At 37.7% G+C, this 17272-nt stretch overlaps 1 protein-coding gene across 1 annotated transcript in view; it reads left to right on the forward strand.

Moving 5' to 3' along the window:
* The window catches only part of LOC121488826 (olfactory receptor 11H6-like), a 55508-nt gene extending 38990 nt beyond the window's left edge, over positions 1–16518 (forward strand). The window contains exon 4 of the mRNA XM_041751107.1: positions 15682–16518. Coding sequence (XP_041607041.1) covers positions 15682–16518 — 837 coding nt within the window. The remainder of the gene's footprint in view (positions 1–15681) is intronic.
* Positions 16519–17272: the final 754 nt, after the last annotated feature.

Here is a 17272-nt window from a genome sequence, read left to right on the forward strand (position 1 = left end):
AGAGAAGATCGTTAAAGCAGCTAGAGACAAGAAATCCCTGATGTTTATGGGGAGGAATATTAGGGTAACAGCAGACCTCTCCACAGAGACCTGGCAGGCCAGAAAGGGCTGGCAGGAGAGATTCAGGGTCCTAAATGAGAAGAACATGCAACCAAGAATACTTTATCCAGCAAGGCTCTTATTCAAAATGGAAGGAGAGATAAAGAGCTTGCAAGACAGGCAGGAACTGAAAGAATATGTGACCTCCAAACCAACTCTGCAAGAAATTTTAAGGAGGACTCTTAAAATTCCCCTTTAAGAAGTTCAGTGGAACAATCCACAAAAACAAGGACTGAATAGATATCATGATGACACTAAACTCATATCTTTCAATAGTAACTCTGAACGTGAATGGGCTTAATGACCCCATCAAAAGGCTCAAGGTTTCAGACTGGATAAAAAAGCAGGAACATTCTATTTGCTGTCTACAGGAGACTCATTTTAGACAGAAGCACACCTACAATTTGAAAATAAAAGGTTGGAGAACCATTTACCATTCAAAGGGTCCTCAAAAGAAAGCAGGGGTAGCCATCCTTATATCAGATCAACTAAAATTTACCCCGAAGACAGTAGTGAGAGATGAAGAGGGACACTATATCATACTTCAAGGATCTATCCAGCAAGAGGACTTAACAATCCTCAATATATATGCCCCAAATGTGGGAGCTGCCAAATATATCAATCAATTAATAACCAAAGTGAAGAAATACTTAGATAATAATACACTTATACTTAGTGACTTCAACCTAGCTCTTTCTACCCTCGATAGGTCTTATAAGAACAGCACCTCCAAAGAAACGAGAGCTTTAAATGATACACTGGACCAGATGGATTTCACAGATATCTACAGAACTTTACATCCAAACTCAACTGAATACACATTCTTCTCAATTGCACATGGAACTTTCTCCAGAATAGACCAAATACTGGGTCACAAATCAGGTCTGAACTGATCCAAAAAGATTGGGATTGTCCCCTGCATATTATCAGACCATAATGCCTTGAAATTAGAACTAAATCACAACAAGAAGTTTGGAAGGACCTCAAACATGTGGAGGTTAAGGACCATCCTGCTAAAAGATGAAAGGGTCAACCAGGAAGTTAAGGAAGAATTAAAAAGATTCATGGAAACTAATGAGAATGAATATACAACCGTTCAAAATCTTTGGGATGCAGCAAAAGCAGTACTGGGAGGGGGGAAATACATTGCAATACAAGCATCCATTCAAAAACTGGAAAGACTCAAATACAAAAGCTAACCTTACACATAAAGGAGCTAGAGAAAAAACATCAGAGAGATTCTACGCCCAGCAGAAGAAGAGTTAATAAAGATTCAAGCAGAACTCAATGAAATCGAGACCAGAAGAACTGTGGAACAGATCAACAAAACCTGGTATTGGTTCTTTGAAAGAAGTAATAGGATAGATAAACCATTAGCCAACCTTATTAGAAAGAAGAGAGAGAAGACTCAAATTAATATAATCATGAATGAGAAAGGAGAGATCACTACCAACACCAAGGAAAATAAACGATTTTAAAAATATATTTTGAACAGCTATAAGCCATTAAATTAGGCAATCTAGAAGAAATGGACGCATTTCTGGAAAGCCACAAACTACCAAAACTGGAACAGGAAGAAAGAGAAAACCTGAACAGGCCTATAACCAGGGAGGAAATTGAAGCAGTCATCAAAAACCTCCCAAGACACAAAAGTCCAGGGCCAGATGGCTTCCCAGGGGAATTCTATCAAACGTTTAAAGAAGAAACCATACCTATTCTACTAAAGCTGTTTGGAAAGATAGAAAGAGATGGAGTACTTCCAAATTCGTTCTATGAGGCCAGCATCACCTTAATTCCAAAACCAGACAAAGACCCCACCAAAGAGGAGAATTACAGACCAATATCCCTGATGAACATGGATGTAAAAATTCTCAACAAGATACTAGCCAATAGGATCCAACAGTATATTAAGAAAATTATTCACCATGACCAAGTATGATTTATCCCTGGGACACAAGGCTGGTTCAACACTCGTAAAACAATCAATGTGATTCATCATATCAGCAAGAGAAAAACCAAGAAACAGATGATCCTCTCATTAGATGCAGAGAAAGCACTTGACAAAATACAGCATCCAATCCTGATCAAAACTCTTCAGAGTGTAGGGATAGAGGGAACATTCCTCAACATCTTAAAAGCCATCTATGAAAAGCCCACAGCAAATATCATTCTCAATGGGGAAGCACTGTGAGCCTTTCCCCTAAGATCAGGAACAAGACAGGGATGTCCACTCTCACCACTGCTATTCAACATAGTACTGGAAGTCCTAGCCTCAGCAATCAGACAACTAAAAGACATTAAAGGCATTCAAATTGGCAAAGAAGAAGTCAAACTCTCCCTCTTTGCCAATGACATGATACTCTTCATAGAAAACCCAAAAGCCTCCACCCCAAGATTGCTGGAAGTCATACAGCAATTTGGTAGCATGGCAGGATACAAAATCAATGCCCATAAATCAGTGGCATTTCTATACACTAACATTGAGACTGAAGAAAGAGAAATTAAGGAGTCAATCCCATTTACAATTGCTCCCAAAAGCATAAGATACCTAGGAATAAACCTAACCAAAGAGGTAAAGGATCTATACCCTAAAAACTACAGAACACTTCTGAAAGAAATTGAGGAGGACACAAAGAGATGGAAAAATATTCCGTGCTCATGGATTGGCAGAATTAATATTGTGAAAATGTCTCTGTTACCCAGGGAAATTTACATGTTTAATGCAATCCCTATCAAAATACCATGGACTTTTTCAGACAGAACAAATTATTTTAAGATTTGTGTGGAATCAGAAAAGACCCGGAATAGCGAGGGGAATTAAAAAAAAAAAAGCATATCTAAGGGCATCACAATGTCAGATTTCAGGTTGGACTACAAAGCTGTGGTCATCCAGACAGTGTGGTACTGGCACAAAAACAGACACATAGATCAATGGAACAGAATAGATAATCCAGAAGTGGACCCTCAACTTTACAGTCAACTAATAATCGATTAAGGAGGAAAGACTATCAACTGGAAGAAAGACAGTCTCTTCAATAAATGGTGCTGAGAAAAATGGACATCCACATGCAGAAGAATGAAACTAGACCACTCTCTTTCACCATACACAAAGATAAACTCAAAATCGATGAAAGATCTAAATGTGAGACAAGATTCCATCAAAATACTAGAGGAGAACACAGGCAACACCCTTTTTGAACTCAGCCACAGTAACTTCTTGCAAGATACATCCACGAAGGCAAAAGAAACAAAAGCAAAAATGAACTATTGGGACTTCATCAAGAAAAGAAGCTTTTGCACAGCAAAGGATACAGTCAACAAAACTAAAAGACAACCTACAGAATGGGAGAAGATATTTGCAAATGGCGTTTCAGATAAAGGGCTAGTTTCCAAGATCTATAAAGAACTTATGAAACTCAACAGCAAAGAAACAAACAATCCAATCATGAAATGGGCAAAAGACATGAAGAGAAATCTCACAGAGGAAGACATAGACATGGCCAACAAGCACATGAGAAAATGCTCTGCATCACTTGCCATCAGGGAAATCCAAATCAAAACCACAATGAGATACCACCTCACACCAGTGAGAATGGGGAAAATGAACAAGGCAGGAAACCACAAATGTTGGAGAGGATGCGGAGAAAATGGAACCCTCTTACACTGTTGGTGGGAATATGAACTTGTGCAGCCACTCTGGAAAACTGCGTGGAGGTTTCTCAAAGAGTTAAAAATAGACCTGCCCTACGACCCAGCAATTGCACTGCTAGGGATTTACCCCAAAGATACAGATGCCATGAAACGCTGGGACTCCTGCACCCCGATGTGTCTAGCAACAATGTCCACAATAGCCAAACTGTGGAAGGAGCCTCGCTGAAAGTTGAATGGATAAAAAGATGTGGTTTATGTATACAATGGAGTATTACTCACCCATTAAAAATGAGAAATACCCACCATTTGCTTCAACATGGATGGAACTGGAGGGTATTATGCTGAGTGAAATAAGTCAATCAGAGCTGGACAAACATTATATGGTCTCATTCATTTGGGGAATATAAATAATATTTAAAGGGAATAGAAGGGAAGGGAGAAGAAATCGGTAGGAAGCAGCAGAACGGGAGACAGAACATAAAGACTCCTAACTCCTGGAAACGAAGTCGGGGTGGTGGAAGGGTAGGAGGGCGGGGGGTGGGGGTGAATGGGTGTCAGGCACTGAGGGGAGTACTTGATGGGATGAGCACTGGGCATCATTCTGTATGTTGTCAAATTGAACACCAATGAAAAATAAATTTATTATTAAAAAATTTCCTTTTTGGGCTCTTTATTGTTAGTTTATAGAAATACAAGGGATTTTTCTTTTCCTTTTTATATTTCAATTCCAGTTAAGATACAGTGTAATATTAGTTTCAGGTGTAAAATTTACTGATTCAACACTTATATACATCCACCCAATACTTATCATAGCAAGTGCAACTGATTTTTGTGTGTTGGTTTTATGTCCTACAAATTTGCTGAATTAGTTTCTTAGTTCAAAAGTAGTTTTGATGAAATCTTTGTGATTTTCTACATAAAAGATCATGTAGTGTACAAACATATTTTATTTCTTCCTTTCTGATGTGGATAGTTTTTCTCTCTCCTTTTTGCATAATTGCTTTGGATTATACTTCCAGTATTATGTTGAATAGAAGTGATGGGAATGGACATTTTCCCCTCATTCCTGATCCAGATGGAAAGATTTAGTGTTTCAGCACTGTAATGTTAGCTGTGGCTTTCCATAAATGTTACCTTGCTTCTTCTATTCTTATTCCTTTTTTTTGTTTCTAATTTTTATTTTTATTGATATATAATTGACATACAATGTTATATTGCTTCAGATCACAACATCTTAATTCACAATTCTATACGGTACTCAATGCTTACCACAATAAATGCAGTTACCATCTGTCATCATACATTATTATGATATTATTGACTATATTTTTAAGCTATCTTTTTCATCCCTATCACATTTATTTTATAACTGTAAGTTGCTACCTTTTAATGTCCTTCATCTGTCTTATCTATCCTCCATACTCCTCCCCCTGGCAATCATTAGTTTCTTCGCATTTAAGAGTCTCTTTTTTGTCTATTTCAGTGGTTTTTATGATTTCACAAGTAAGTGAAATCATATGGTATTTATCTTTGTCTGACTTATTTCACTTAGCATAATACCTTCTGGATCCACCCCTGTTGTCACAAATGGTGATATTCATTCATTTTTATGCCTGAGTAATACTGTTATGTATATATATCCATTCATCTATTAATAGACAATTGGGTTACCTCCATATCTTGGCGACTGTAAAGAATTCTGAAGTGAATATAGGGTACCTATATCTTTTCAATTTAGTGTGTTTTCTTGGATAAATACCCAGAAGTGGAATTACTGGATCATATGGTAGCTCTATTTTTAATTTTGCAAAGATACCCCATGCTGTTTTCCATAGTGGCTGCACCAATTTACATGTCCACCAACAGTGCAAGAGAGCTTCCTTTTCTCCATATTGTCTCCAACACTTGTTATTCTTGTCTTTTTTTATACTGGCCATTCCAGCAAGTATGCAGTGATATCTCATTGTGGTTTAGATTATCATTTCACTAATTAATGATGTTCACCCTCTCTTTCTGTGTATTTCTAGCCATCTGTATGTCTTCTCTGGAGAAATGTTCAAATCACCTGCTGCTTTATTAATTGTTTTATTTATTGTTTGTTATTGAGTGGTGTGTTGTTTAATACATTTTGCATATCAAACCTTTATTAAACACATTGTTTTATAAACGTCTTCTATTCTGTAACATGCCTTGTTGTTTTGTTAGTGGTTTCCTTTATTGTACAGAAGGTATTTAATGTGATGTAATCCCTTTCGTTTATTTTTGCTTTTGTTACCCTTTACTGTTGTGGTCAGAAAAGATGCTTTATAGTGTTCTTAAATTTCAGTTTTCTTAAATTTATTGAGACTTGTTTTGTGGTCTAATAGGATCACTTCTTTATAATGTTTCATGTGAATTTCATATCCATTAGATTTGTGGCAGAGAGTACTACCTTTGGTTCTATCTTTTGTTGTGAAATCCTCCTCTGAGTTATTTTATACAGAGAAGAATGTATAAACAAGTGAACAAAATAAAAAATATCAACCAGGCTCAGGGGTTAAGCATCTGTCTTAGGCTCAGGGTGTGATCCCAGAGTCCAGGGATTGAGTCCCATATCGGGCTCCCCACGTGGAGCCTGCTTCTCCTTCTGCCTATGACTCTGCCTCTCTCTGTGTGTCTCCTCAATAAATAAATAAAAATATTTTTAAAAATGTCAACCACAACCCAAGCAAAATACACACTAGACAAATCTGACGAGGTCAGAAAGCAAAAAAGAAAAGCAAAAATAATAAGTAAATTAAATAAATAAATAGCAAAAGAAAAAACTAGGGATGAGAGAGAATATAATCTCACAGGGTGGACAAAACAGGGTAATCCACTTGTTCCTGAGTTTTGGTCTATGTGATAAAAGACACCAAATCCCAAAATTGTAAAGAAAGCAGAATGTATAAATATACAAAAATAAAATTGAATAAAGGAAGCCAAAAATGAAGCATATTTCTAAAAAATGTAAATGTAAAAAATGAAAGTTACAATCTAAAAACGAGTTGATAAAATAAGATACTAGTTGAAAAGGGAAAGATGAAAAGAGAAATGGAAAATTTTAAATTGAAAGATAAGGGCAGTCCTGATGGCCCAACGGTTTGGCATTGCCTTTGGCCTGGGGTATGATCCTGGAGACTCGGGATTGAGTCCCGCGTTGGGCTCCCTGCATGGAGACGGCTTCTCCCTCTGCCTGTGTCTCTGCCTCTCTCTCTCTCTCTCTCTCCCTCTCTATCTTTCTCTCTCCTTCTCTCTGTGTCTGTCATGAATAAATAAATAATCTTTAAAAAAATGAAAAATAAATGTATCATGAGAAAGAACCTCCAATTCTGTATGCTATTTTCCCTTAGCCTGGCGTTTTATGGTCTTGTAGCTTCTGTAAATTTGCTGTGCACCTGGTCTTCCAGTTTGTCTTCTGGGGGAGGGGATGTCTGTGCTGCTTCTCAAGTGTCTTTGCCTGGGCATAGTCACACTGCCCCTTGTCAGGGGACCAGGCTCACTGTAAGCTTGTCCTCAGTTGGATTTTCTTCCCTGAAGGATTTCCACACTGAATCCAAACAAAATTAGCAGAGCTCACATCCCTATCCCCAGAGCTGAAAGATCATAGTCCCCTCTCTTCAGCAAACTCAAAGGGACACACGGTTCTTAATTTTGCCTGTGCCACAGGCCACAGACTCCTTCAGTGCATGCCCACACCAGTCCTCCCTGGGGCAAGTTGGAGTGCCCCATCCCACTGCACTCTGCAGGATGCTGACACTGAGTGGCCACGGGAATGCCCCCATACTTGCTCCACCCCTCTTAAGGGAAGGTGGAGGGCCTCCTGGAATTGTATTTATTTTATTTTTTAATAATAAATTAATTTTTTATTGTTGTACAATTTGCCAACATACAGAATAACATCCAGTGCTCATCCCAAGTGCCCACCCTCAGTGCCCGCCACCCAGTCACCCCCACCCCCAGCCCTCCTCCCCTTCTACCACCCCTAGTTCGTTTCCCAGAGTTAGGAGTCTTCCATATTCTGTCTCCCTTTCTGATATTTCCCACTTATTTTTTCTCCTTTCCCCTTTATTCCCTTTCACTATTATTTATATTCCCCAAATAAATGAGACCATATAATGTTTGTCCTTCTCCGATTGACTTATTTCATTCAGCATAATACCCTCCAGTTCCATCCACATTGAAGCAAATGGTAGGAATTGTCTTTTACATGCCTTCTTGCCATGAAAGCTATTGGTCAGTGGCTTGTGCACTCACTCTGCTCCTCCCATGGGGTGGCCAAGGGTCTTAGCGTTCCAGTCCTATGGAGGTTCCCCAGGTGGAGGGTGGCCATTGAATCCACTGGGGCCCCAGCTCAGGGTCTATGGTTAACTAAGTTGAGAGCCCCGTCTTGGGCTCACCAATTCCAACCAGTTTCCCCTTTCCAGTGCTTGGGAACTCCACCAGCTCAGGCACTCCTGTTAACTCTGTGACTCCAAGATACTGAGACCCCACCCTCCCACCTAGAGTTCTGCCCATTTCACCAAGTAAGCACCTTTCAGGCAGGGATATCTGTCGCTGGAGAGATTTCTAAGGGTTCTCACTTTGTCCTCCAGGGGAATACCACTTTCCAGTAGTCAGGTTACAGAGGCTCCCTGCCCCTGTCATTTATCTTCTGATATCCCCTCTCAGATTCACTTCTCCGCACTTCCTACCTTGCAAAAAGTGGTCACTTTTTTACTTGTAGAGTTCCAGATATTCTTTTCTCACACCCCAGGTTGAATTCATGGGTGCTCAGAAAGCTTTGATAGTTATCTAAGTAAATTCAAGGGACCTGATGAAGCGAGGTCCTACACTCTTCTGCTGTCTTGCTTTTCTTCCTGATATAGTATATCTAACTCTCTTTTTTTTTTTATTTTGGTGCTTTAAATGTTTTCCATTGCATTGTCTTCCAGCTCACTGATTTGTTCTGTTTCATCCATTCTGCTGCTGAACCCTTCTAGTATATTTTTCAGTTCAGTTATAACTTCTGCTTAGTACTTTATTATGTTTTTTACCTTACAGTTTAAGCTCTTCCTGTGTTCATCCATTCTTCCCCTGAGATTGGTGAGCATCTTTATGACTATTACTTTGAACTCTATCAAGCAGGTTGCTTAGCTCTGTTTCATTAAGGTCTTTTTCTGGGATTTTCCATATTCTTTGGTTTAGAACATAGTCCTCTATGTCCTTGTTTTGTTTCTCACTCTTTGCTGGTCTGTATATATTAGGTGAAGTCACTACTTCTCTTAGTCCCGAAAGAATTGTTTTGTGTACAGGTTTTTTTCTACATTGGTGAGAGTGCAATCTCCCTTGATCACCAGAGCCAGGCACTCTGTGTGGGCTGTGTATGCCTGCCTGCTGTGATAGGGCCACACTTGCACAAGGAAGTCAGGGCTTGGGACACTTGTCTGGCCATTATCACACTTGGGTACTGCACAGGGAGAGCAGGATTTAAGTCATTTGCTTTTCCAAGTAGTACCTTGGCTACTACATGGCATGGGCAGGGTTCAGGGCACTCTTCTAGCCCTTCTGTTTACGTATGGAATGCTGAAAAAAGGGGCAGGACTCCATATGCATACCCATCTTGGTCGCAGCTAGCTTTCTGTGCAGGGTGGATGAAATTTGTCCTCCAATGCTAGCAGACTAAAAGGGAAGGCACAAAAAAATGGCATCTCTCAGGTGCTTTTTCCATAACAAGTTAGAGTGAGGTTGCAAAAATACTGTCAATGAGTGCTTCCATTCCTGGATAAAGTCCCTTCAAGTTCCTGCCTCTCCAGCAGCTGCTTTAAAATTAGTAAATTGGTCTCCCTTGCTTATGAACTAGGGATTGCTTTTGCGCTGGATTACAGGGTGAGAGGGATTGCATACAAGCCCTTTAATATTGGGTATCCATTCTTTACTGTTCTGCAGTTCTCCTAGTTTTCATCCCCATAGATGTCTAAAAGAGGACATTTTGTCATCTTTTATTTCCAGCGTTGGACCCTAAGGACTGAGTGCCTGATATGATGTACATTCCCTTCACCCCTTGAGGGAGAGTTCTCTATTCCCCCCCCAAATTTGGGATTACTGCCTCTGGGGTATAGTTTTCCTAAACCTGTGGCTGTCTGTCTTCTATCCTCCTGGATGCCTCTCTTTTGTCTTTTGCTGTGTGTGTTTATCTAATTTTCAGACCTCTCTCAAAGGAAAATTATTCCATACATAGCTGTAAATTTGTTGTATCTGTGGGAGGAGGTGTATTCATGTCTTCCTGTGCCAACATTTTCAACACATTTCTTCTCCTTTAGTTTTGATAGTTTTAAGTGATAGACTATTCTTGATTAATAGTGGGTATTTTTTCTTTTTTTAAGCACTTTGAATAAATACACTTGCTCCCTTAGTGCAAGTGTGCAAGTTAATGATGGTAAATATAATTAATATTCTTATAGAAGCTCCATTGTATGTGACAAATTGCTTTTCTCTTTCCTTTTTGAAGATTTCTTTTTTGTTTTTGATTTTAGACAGTTTGATTATAATGTAGTTCTGTTCAGATTTACTTCAGTTGGAGGTCTTTAATTTTTTTTTGATCCAAATGTCCATTACTTTGCTCAGATTTTGGAAAATTTTGATCATTATTTTGTCAAATAAGCTAAGCCCCTTTCTGGGTTCCCACAGGCATATATTGGTTCACTTACTGGTGTTGATAAGGTCCTTAGGCTTTTTAAAGTTCTCTTAAATTTTTGGGCTTCTACACCTTTGGTTGCATAATTTCAAATGATGTGTCTTCTAGTTCACAGACTTCCTCTTACTTTCAAGTCTGATATTGAGCCCCTCTAATGAATTTTTCACTTTAGTTACCATATACATACATATATACATATAGAAAGAGACAGGAATTTTTAAAATTATTTTAGGGAGAGAGAGAGTGTGGGAGAAAGAATGCAAGCAGGGTGTGGAGGAGCAGAGGGAGAGAGAGAGAAATCTTAAGCAGGCTTCATATCTAGTGCAGAGGCCAACATGAGACTCAGTATGACAACCCTGAGATCATAATCTGAGCCAAAATCAAGAGTTGGACACTTAACCATCTAAGCCACCCAGGTGACCCCTAGTTATTATATTTTTCAGTTCCAGAATTTATGTTTGGCTGTTTTTTTTTTAAGTTCATTTCTCTTTGTTGATATGCTGTTTTGTTCATGTATCATTTTCCTGATTTCTTTAGATTGTGTATCTACGTTTTCTTTTAGTTCATTGAGCATCTTTTTTTTTTCCACTGAGCATCTTTATGACAGCTATTAAAGATTCTTTACCAGGCAGTTCATAGATAATGCTTTCCTTTAGGGTTAGTTCTAGGATTTTATGTTGGTCTTTTAATTGGGTCATGCTTCCCTGTTTCTTTGTATAGCTTTTGATTTTTTTTTTTTTTGCTGGAATTTGGGCAGTTGAAAAAAAAAGGACCATCTCATTCTATGCGACTGGCTTTTTACAAGGGGAGATCTCTGTCACTCAACCTCATGGGAGCTTCTAGGGCTTCTAAAACGTGTTGTGGTATCTTCCTCCCCCAGCATTGGTATTTGGAACTGCCTGCTTGCCTTTGGTTTTGGCGGCTTTTATTTTATTTTTTTTAACTCAACATGAATATTTATTTGGTGAACAGCTGCTTGAATACAAAATATGTAGCTTAAGCAAATTCAAAATGAAAAATATTGCAGTTAAAACTAAAAGCATTTAAGAAGTACATTGTCTTGAAAGCAATGGATTTTATTTGCAGACAATTGAAAAGGTTGTAAACAGTATATGATGAGTAGCAACGAACAACAGAAGAAATAGTTTGATGAAATTAGAAAATACTAATGAGAACTGTATAAAGAGTTGTACATCTTGCCTTCATATTGCTCCAGCCAACACTTAGAGCAAAAAGATATTTGAGTAAAAAGTTTAATAAGACAGACTGTTGGGGGATCATTTCAAAGAGCAAAATATCAGACCAATTTTGAGTTTGCTTCTATCCTGAAATTGCATTTTTAATTTATAAAACTTAATTGTTTCCATTCAGGAATCTATATCCTCCAGATCTTTAGAAATCTAAAATTTTCAAATCATATTTCTTTTTTCCTAAATTAAACTTGTGTTTTTTAAGGAAAACTGAAAAATACAGAGAAATATAAAAAAGAAAACATCTACAACACTCATATCATGGTAGGATGTATTGTATCATGGCAGCTTTATCATGTAGCCATGGTAAATATGTTTTTTTTAAATAATAAATTTATTTTTTATTGGTGTTCAGTTTGCCAACATACAGAATAACACCCAGTGCTCATCCCGTCAAGTGCTCCCCTCAGTGCCCGTCACCCATTCACCCCCACCCCCCCGCCCTCCTCCCCTTCCACCACCCCTAGTTCATTTCCCAGAGTTAGGAGTCTTTATGTTTTGTCTCCCTTTCTGATATTTCCTACCCCTTTCTTCTCCCTTCCCTTCTATTCCCTGGCTTCCCATTAGGGCTCTTTTATCAGCTTGAATGTAATTTTCCCTGCATTTGATTTTTTTGAATTTTATCTTAATGCATTCCATATATGGATTTGTATTAAAGTTTACTTAAAATTTTATTTAAAATTTGCTAAACAATTGGAAAAACAGGATCTTTTGATTCTATTTTCCCACTTGCACTAACTTTGTCAAATAGTTTAATATTACACATAAGCCATATGATTTGTCTATTTGTCTATTGTGGTTTTGAACAGGATTGGGGTTTCTATTCATTATTTATATTTTTCTGATTTTTTTCTACTTTTATATAGGTTTTAGGCTTTTTCTTTTCAGTTTTCTCCTCTTTCATTATCATTTCCCCAAATACCTGCCATGTTGACAGCTTCAAACTCTTAGGTGTCTCTTTATTCAGGACATCCATTTCCTTTTTTATTTGATTAATTAGAACAATTTTTGTGTTTTGCTATTAGACAATAATTTCACCAATCATTTCTGGTAAAGAGATTCTTTACTAAGTTAAATTCCTTTTATTTCTCTTTTATTTTATCAAGAATGAAGTTTGCCACTATCAAGTGTTCCTATGTTTTTCTGTATTTAAAAAAATATTTATTTTAGAGAGAGAGATAGTAAGTGATGGAGGGGGTAATAACAGAGGGACAGGGAGAGGGAATGTCCAGCAGACTCTGTGCTGAGCACACAGCCTGATGCAGAACTTAACGTATTCTTTCTCCAGCTTCAAAGCCCAGTTTTTTCTTGAGAGTTTATAAACAATTGTTACATTAAAAATGTATTATAACTGTTGAAGTAGTTTGCTAGTTCCCCATGTGTACTGATCTATGTAGGAGTTGGGGGTCCTAGGTCAGGGAAAAATTCCAATAAGTGAATGTCATTAAACCTTCCTTCAATGAAATGTCAAGTGAAAGATCATGACCTGAGCTAAAATGAATAGATCAATGCTTAACCAATGGAGGCACCCAAATACCCCTATGATTTTCTCTATTAATCGGTAAATATAATATGTTATTTCAGTATATACTTTCATGTGTACATAGTGATGGACCATTAAAGAAGCAAATTTTACTTGATCATATTGTATTATTTGGAGTTTTTATGATAAATATGGTTTTAGTTTATATTAGGTATCTTTGTTTTTTTAAGATTTTATTTACTTATTCATGAGAGACACACAGAGAGAGAGAAGCAGAGACACAGGCAGAGGGAGAAGCCCACTCCAGGATCATGCCCTGGCCAAAGATAGGCACTAAACCACTGAGCCACTCAGGGATCCCCTATATTAGGTATCTTTGTAACTATCATACCCATAGACTCAACAATTAAGGAATAATCATGTAAAAGATTGTATATCCATATATACTAATGTTATACCATGAAACGATTAAAAGGTATTATCAAATTGTAATTAAATACATAGGAAGTTTCATAGATGTCTTTCTTACTTAAAACAATTTTACTCATACCTAAAGAATACATATATCAAAACGGTGATGAGCTTGGGCTGGGGCAAACAAGTTGCAGTTATGATGAATAGTATGAAACAAAAGAAAAGAGTCTTTAATATGTGTCAGTGCACACACTCCTAGTCTCTGTGCTAACCTATTTCCCATAGACTTTTCTCTAAGCTTGGAACTAGGTCTCATTGCCAGAGTCACCATTTTTCCTTTATCACCAGAGGGATTATTTCTTATCACACCTAAACAGCAAATATGCCTGCTGAAATCATTTTATGTGTTTGTATTTCTCTTGTTGTTCCAAATAACAATTATTGAGTTAAAGTAGGAAACATGTTTGAATTTGAAACAAATTTCAGCATGCTGAGTAAGGAGCAGAATAGGAAACTGGGTTCAGTGGGGCCATTGTGTGTTATAAATTCCTTCTCTAGAGAGCCACTCCCCAAAGATGATCTTCACAGAAAGGTAAAAGAGCTTAATATATCAGCTGTTCATTTGGTTCTTTGTAAATCATGAGACTATGATTCTCTTTTCAACTGTCAAGTTTCCTCTTGCTTTGTCAATTTATGTAAGGAAGAGAACTATAAAAGAGAAAGCCTGAAGAAGTCCATGACTGATTTCATCATGTTCTTCTCCTGAAAGGGTCAGCAGTTCCATGCATCCCCACTGTATTATATTTGTTTTTCTCTGAAATCTGAGATGAGAGTTCTCATTCTGATATAGAAGATGGTGTTCAAAATGCAGATTTTTCCGATACCCATCTGGTATCTTCAGGTAACGTAAAGCTCACCTAACTCATAAAGCTCCTCTATTTCCTCCATCCAACCCTCTCTAGTTTTATATTAGTTTAAATTCCACTTAATATGTGAATTATGAAACTATTCTTCCTCCAGAATCAAAGCCTAGTTTTTTCCTGAGCACTTATAAGCAAATGTTACTTTAAAATGTATTAGAACTCTTCAAGTAGTTTTCCAGTTCCCCATATGTAGAGCTCTATGTAGGAGTTGGGGCCCCTAGGTCAGGGAAAATCCCAATAAGTGAGTGTGATTACACTCTGGTTCAATGGAACTTCAAGTGATGGACTGCCTCTATTGTTACTTTCTGTTACTTGTAGGGGATCGAAGACAAGGAAATTTAATTCCTGCTTGAGATTGCAAAATTTGAGGAACAGCTTTTGTGAGCACAGTCAACTTTGATGTAGCTTTATAAATGATGCATATTTGACTTTGCTGTCTACTAGTATTTCATATCAATTTTGAACTTCATGAAAAACATCACATAGATTAGGAATTGATTATGATGTATATGGCAAAGTTCAATGTGAGAACAATATAATAGAACTTAGCTCCTTAACTTTCTTTGTAAAATAAGGCAGATTGACTGTAACTCTTTTTGAGTGTATTTTTACCGAAGAGAGGTATTGAAGTGCATGATGTCTAGCAGATTTTTATTTTAATAATAGATTTTATTCAATCATTCTAAAATGAATATAGGGATATTTCACATAACCAAACACAATAAAACTAAAATCAGTCAAATTACAAACATCTGTATCTATTTATATTGTCCCCAAATAAGCTCGATATATTTCTCTCACAAATAGAGCAAGAATATTAAATATCAATAATATCAATATCTTTCTATGTTACAATTATTTAGCTGTGTTTATTCATTCCTTCTTCATTCACTGCTCAACCTAAAAATTGTATATCTGGCACACTTGACTATTGTCACTCCAAAATAACTTTGATTATAAACATTAGGATGACAGAAGATTTTTTATTTTATTTACTATGTTCAGAACAGACTTAGGAATATATGAAAATCATGGGAATATCACTGAATGGATTATAGTACTTTGTTATTTACTGTCACACAGAATGATCTGTCCCTAAGCAAGGAATCTGGCTAATGAACAATACTTTAAGGCTATCTGTAATATGGAAATCTGTTATTTTTGCAGCTTAAAAAAAAAGAATATTCCAACGTAAATAATTGTTCTAGCTCTGTGAGTGAATTCATCCTTTTGGGCGTCCCTTACACCGGGGAAATTCAGATTCTCCTTTTCTCAATCTTCTGTGGAACTTATATTCTGACACTGACTGGAAATCTGTGCATTATCTGTGCTGTGAGGTGTGACAATCGCCTACAAACTCCAATGTACATCCTGCTGGCCAATTTCTCCTTCCTGGAGATCTGCTTTATCACCTCCACTGTCACCAAAATGCTAGCCAACTTGCTGTCTGAGACCAGGACCATCTGCTTCTATGGCTGCTTCCTTCAGTTCTACTTCTTCTCTGAGGGCACCGCTGAGACCTTCTTCTTGTCTGCCATGACCTTTGACAGGCTTCTTGCTATCTGCAGGCCGCTGCACTACCCCACTGTCATGACTGCTCAGCGCTGCATCAGAATAGGAGCTGGGTGCTGGGTATGTGGCTTCTTATACTTCCTCTTGCCTATTTACCTCATCTCTCAGCTCCCATTTTGTTGTTCTAATAAGATTGATCACTTCCTGTGTGACTCAGGACCTCTTATGAAGCTGTCCTGTGTGCCAGCTCCTAATACTGAGATCATCAGTGCCATCTATAACTCAGTCCTCATTTTCTCCACCTTATTCTTCATTACCAGCTCCTATACCTTGGTGATCAGAGCTGTGCTCAGGGTCCCCTCAGCAGAAGGTCGGCATAAGGCCTTCTCCACGTGTAGCTCCCATCTGGCTGTGGTGTCCCTGTTTCATGGCTCTATCATGGTTGTATATGTAAGCCCCATAGCAGGAACTCCAGCAGGGATTCTGTGTTAACTCCACTTTTCAACCCCTTGAACTATAGCCTCTGAAATAAGGAAGATGAAGGCAGCTCTGGGAAAATTATTCAGGATTGTCAGATTTAGAGGCCTGGAAAAAAATTTGAAACACTTCTGTGCACAACTGATATACCGTGTGTGAAATAAATAATTGAAATCTTGATATTCCATTGTTTTAAATGACAGCTCATTAACATTTAGATGTTAAGTCTTGCGTCAATACTAAAAACAGAGCAATTTTCACAATATTAATTCTGCCAATGCATGAGCATGGAATATTTATCCATCTCTTTGTGTCTTCCTCAATTTCTTTCAGAAGTGTTCTATAGTTTTTAGGGTATAGATCCTTTACCTCTTTGGTTAGGTTTTTTCCTAGGTATCTTATGCTTTGGGGTGCAATTGTAAATGGGATTGATTCCTTAATTTCTCTTTCTTCAGTTTCATCGTTGGTATATACAAATGCCTTTGATTTCTGGGCATTGATTTTGTATCCTGCCACACTGCTGAATTCTTGTATGAGTTCTAGCAATCTTGAGGTGGAGGCTTTTGGGTTTTCTATGTATAGTATCATATCATCTGCAAAGAGAGAGAGTTTGACTTCTTCTTTGCCAATTTGAATGCCTTTTATTTCTTTTGGTTGCCTGACTGCTGAGGCTAGGACTTCCAGTACTATGTTGAATAGCAGTGGTGAGAGTGGACATCCCTGTCTTGCTCCTGATCTTAGGGGAAAGGCTTCCAGTGCTTCCACATTG

Source organism: Vulpes lagopus, chromosome 4 (assembly GCF_018345385.1).
Source record: "Vulpes lagopus strain Blue_001 chromosome 4, ASM1834538v1, whole genome shotgun sequence".
Lineage (NCBI taxonomy): Eukaryota > Metazoa > Chordata > Mammalia > Carnivora > Canidae > Vulpes > Vulpes lagopus.